Source organism: Trachymyrmex septentrionalis, unplaced genomic scaffold (genome assembly GCF_001594115.1).
Source record: "Trachymyrmex septentrionalis isolate Tsep2-gDNA-1 unplaced genomic scaffold, Tsep1.0 scaffold60, whole genome shotgun sequence".
Classification (NCBI taxonomy): Eukaryota; Metazoa; Arthropoda; class Insecta; order Hymenoptera; family Formicidae; genus Trachymyrmex; species Trachymyrmex septentrionalis.
This window is the reverse complement of record NW_017305779.1, coordinates 4,053,582-4,058,703: the sequence shown is the minus strand read 5'-3', so window position 1 is coordinate 4,058,703 and position 5,122 is coordinate 4,053,582. Positions and strand designations below refer to the sequence as shown.

At 30.7% G+C, this 5,122-nt stretch overlaps 1 protein-coding gene across 1 annotated transcript in view; it reads right to left on the bottom strand.

Moving 5' to 3' along the window:
* Positions 1 to 479: 479 nt before the first annotated feature.
* Positions 480 to 5,122, bottom strand: part of LOC108752442 (octopamine receptor beta-1R-like) — a 52,491-nt gene continuing 47,848 nt past the window's right edge. The window contains exon 3 of the mRNA XM_018493254.1: positions 480 to 869. Coding sequence (XP_018348756.1) covers positions 563 to 869 — 307 coding nt within the window. The 3' untranslated portion in view covers positions 480 to 562. The remainder of the gene's footprint in view (positions 870 to 5,122) is intronic.

Genomic DNA, 5,122 nt, shown 5'->3' with positions numbered 1-5,122 from the left:
TGACGTCGTGTACCTTTATGACCTTAGATATATTATGACCTTTAATTACTTGACTTCTTTAATGAATTTAGAACAATCTTAATTTTAATGATAAATTCTTTGCGTGCCACAGTCTTAGTTTTAATAATAAATTCTTTAAAATGCTTTTTTACTCTTTTTTATATTTTATTATATATCCCTGAATTTCTTTTTCAAATCTTATTTCGAAAAGATAATCAGAGAAGACAATAAAAATAAGACATAGATAAAAGGCAATAGTGAATACCAATATCTCCATAATATTAAGTTGATCAAAAATTTCAATTATTTTTTTGTTTCATCGACATAAAAATTTTTTTTCAAATTGAATTTTTAATATACTTTTTCTTATATGATAACTATCGAGTTATTAAACATTTTTGTATATAGGAAAAGAAAAAAATTAATTTTTTTATCTGCGTGATTGTTACTTTTAAGATTTATCAGTACTACCTGCCGCTCCAGTCTTACCTATTTTTTTCTATTCAGAAGGCGCTCCGAGAATTTCGCCGTTACTTTCACCTCACCGGATCGCATGATCCATTTAAATACACGCCTCAATATGAACGTTGGTCATCTCGCTATTGCGTAACTGATTGTTGACATGCAACTCGGACGAGGCGTTGCTGTGCACGAGGTCCTGTTTGCGATGCACCTGGCGCAGATCGCGCACCGGTCCGATCGCGCGACAACAGCTTTCGAGGGTTTTGCGAAAGGCTGCGCGAAACTCGCGATTGAAATAAGCGTAGATCAACGGATTCAAAGCGCTGTTGAAATAGCCTACCCAGAACACCACCGCTACCACCACTTCGCCGCTCTCGCACGAGTCGCACAGAGCAGTGATGATATACCTATATCAAACAGACATTTATAACGTTAATGCATTGAAATAAATATAAAACAAAATTGCAGTATCCTTAGGATTTTATTCGTATCAAATAAAATTTTCTTTAGTTTATTAACGTGTACATGCAATGCAATAACTTTACTATGTATATATAATAACTAGAATTTTTAAAAATTAAGAAAAACTTATAGATATAAATTAGTTCAATGAAGATATAATAGAATATGAGAAAGATTATGCAATGTATTTTAATCAGTACTTAAATCTACAATAAATATTACTGTATAATCAGGTCACGTAATAGATGTTTTGTGAAAAAATTGCTCCTTTCTTTATATCTTATACGATACATTTATTGTTAAATATATTGAAATGTATTTATCAATATAAAATGATATATTATATAATTATGTGTCGATAAATATCATTATGATTTATCGTATGACATTATAATAACATTTACAATGTAATTAAATATCAAATAAAATATAATAATATAGAAATAAAAAAGAATATACTTTATTTTATAATTATACAAACGCGTACAGTGTAGTTGAAAAACACAGTACATCCGCAATGATCTATATATTGTAGCGGAAAGAAAGAGACGAAGTATCTCATTTTCTGTCGGTGTGACCTACATGCACCTGACGTCGAAATTGTTTCCATCGACAAGGGAAGAATGGATTTACAAGCTTGCAGAGGAGGACGATCCTCCCCCTCGTCGCGATCTTTCTTGAATCGCATTGTTATACGATTTCACTTCCCCCTTTATCGATTTGAAAGGAGGCAAATAATGTAGAAATAACTGTATTGAATCGCTCAATGTTAAAATGCCACAATTCCATAAAGCTAAAAATAAAATCTATTTCAGAATCCGCTCTAAATCTACTAGGAATCTACTTAGAAACTTTTTCCGGGTCTCTTTTCAACCGAAGAAATGAAAAATTTCAATAAATGCCAAATAACTTTGAACAGTAGGCTATGTCTCTATATTCCTTTTATTATTTTATTAAAAATCTTTTTTTGTTAAGCAAAAATAGTAATTTGATAAAATCAAGAATCAAGACAACGTCAAAATAATGTGAGAAAGACGTGATTTTAATAATGATTTTAACATGTGATTTTTGAGTGGGACGTAATTATGATATGATCTTAAATACCAAAATAGTACGCCGTTAACATTACGTCAAAAAAGACGTATCGTATAAAATGACATCTATATATGTGGACGCTATTCGTATGCCTAAATTTTGACATGAAATAGTGCAAATGCTGTTTCTATGAGATTTTATACAATTTCTTGGTATTTATTCTTTTTTTTTTTATTATTATTTCTTAGTAAAATATATATAGAATTGATTTGATGTATATAATTGTTTTTCTAGATAAACCTTAAAATAAGCCACCGCATTTCCGATGTTGATGAAACTAGGCTCAATCATTCTACGCGGGTATCCATCAAACGTTGTTGTATATTAGGGGTTAGGGGGATCCCGTTTGTCTACAAATCGATTGCCTACAGTATCGTTTGCCGACAGTTCGTTTGCACACAAAAATTATTGCCTACAGTTCGATTGCCTACATGCACTTTTCAATATAAAATTAAAGTTAAGTAAGAAAATAATTTATATTTTTAGGAAATCTGTCATGTGAACAGTAAGGTGTCAACGTAGACAGTATCCGCTTGGAATATTTAAAAAAAAAAATCTAATCCTAACCAACTTCCATTTTTTGGTGTGAGATGGCCACACCATTTCGCGTGGAAGATTGTGAGCTGTAGGCAATAATATATGTAGGCAATCGACCTATAGGCAATAATACATGTAGGCAATAATACATGTAGGCAATCGAGCTGTAGGCAATAATAATGTAGGCAAAAGTAACTCTGCTTCTAAAATTTTTATTTGTGTGCAAAAATGCATGTAGACAATCAAGCTGTAGGCAATAATTTTTGTGTGCAAACGAACTGTCAGCAAAAGTAATGTAGGCAAACGATATTGTAGGCAATCTATTTGTAGGCAAAAGCAACCATCTCATTAGGGCTATATTCCTCTCCGAAGAAAATTTTACTCGATATATTGTAATGTACATAACGTATATATACTATATATTTATACTATATATTATACTATATATTTCCAGTAAAATTTTTGAATAAAAAAAAAAGGATTGTATTTTAATATGTTATAGCCATTAGGTCAAAGATGAAAAAACGTTTGCGATACTTTGGTGTAGAGCTTTATTCTCAAGTACATAGTACAGAGTGTCTACAAAGCACTAAAAAAGCACAAAAAATATATATAAGCGCTTTATGCGGGGTCTACAATAAAAGTCGTAGCAATCATTATAGGGTCTTAAGTCGTAGAAAATTAACCAATCACAGTCCAATATGAGAAGAATAAAAACGACTATGATTGATGAATTTTCTACGACTTTTTTTTTTAAAACCCTACTACGACCGTAATGACTTCTATTGTAGACCCTGTATTACAGACGCTGCTGTGCTACTTAATTGTAAAGTCACTAGATTTATAAAGTACCGCAATTTATACGTCTAAAAATCAAGTAAACAAGCTCACATTATTTGTCGTCATTTTTAGGTCATTTTAATGTCAAAACAACGGTAAATAACGTCAACTTAATAAATGTGACTTTTATCAATTATCGACATCATTTTCTGACGTAACAATAATGACGTCAATAGACTTTGACATAATCATGTCATAGCGACGTCTAAATGACATCGATGACAAGTAACTGACGACGTTTATGGGCCGAAAAAATGACGTCATTTTGATGTAACCTTATCAGCCGGATCTAATCAAATTTTTAAAAAAGATTCCGAAACATACGGTTTTTAATAGAGTTCCTTGTATCTATTTTTATTTCCAATACTTTCTATTTTTATCTATTATTAATTATATGAAATTCCAGGCGCAAATCCATTTAATTTTTAAAACTTTTTTATAAATGTCCGTAAAAAAGTACATAAATTAATTAAGAAAAATAATTGTTACTCCTACAAAACACTATAATACCGTCGTGTTTTTACGTGTCTTTACATTATTGATCGATACAAATCGAACTATGTGTTTCGTATTAGCTGCACTACCTAAGAATAGAATGGCTATCGGTTAAGGTCAACTTTCTTTCTTTTTGCCTATATGAATGGCTAAAGTTCTTTACATACCAAGAGAGATAATTTCCCATTGACCGTTGCATCGTTCAATTCCTTTAAAACTTTTATCCGCGTTTCTCTTTCTTTAACAAAGGCTGATACAACATAATTGCTACACAAATCGATATTTGATTTATTTTTTTTTTTTGTGTAATAACCTGCACGTTAATTTATTCAAAATTATGTAATGGACTCTGCATTAGATCGATAAATTGTAATCAGTGATAATACAGCACGAGATCATACAGAGATTATATGTAAATAGAACGGTTAAAAATATTTCGCTTCAAAATTTATTATAAATAATACATGTAATATAAAATTATAAATAAATCTTTCTTCCGAATTTTTACATTAAATCGTCTAAACTCTAAAGTATAATTAAAAAATTTTTTTTAATTTACTTCTATCTCTGTTACATTGATAAATTCAATTTGTCTTAAGAAAATATTCACGCAGTACAAGTAGTGACATCCTGAAATATGTCAGACGGCGACAAATAGAATCGAAAAAGCTTGGTAGGCAAGAATGGAAAAGTAGGTCAAGGATTTGCCCCGTAATGAGGCCAGGCAAAGAGGGAGAGGAAGAAGTAGAGTATTGACTTGTATTATTCGGCCGAATAATGAGAACAGAGAGATTCGATTCTCGAATATGTAGGAAAATTGATAGCCATGCAATGAATGTAGCAATGATATTTAGTGCTACGAGAAATCCATTGTTTTTCCAACGGCGCAAGAGACTTGTTGGAATCACCAACAACAGAGTAATGATAATTGATAACGGGTAAATAATCGAAAGCTACAAATTGTTCTATTTCTTCCTGTGTTTTCCTTTCGATATATTCCGAATGCGTACACCGAGACAACATGCCACCTGTCATTACCGCGATAGCATATTCTAACGTTTCTCACACTTTATCTTCATTAAACAAACGTAATAGCAATTATTTGAATAGTAATAAATATTAATAAGATAAAATAAAGAAAATATTTATTTAAAAAATGTAGAATACAGAAAATATAGAAAATGTTACATTCCATAATATTTACTAATGACATAAGAGATTTTATATTGAA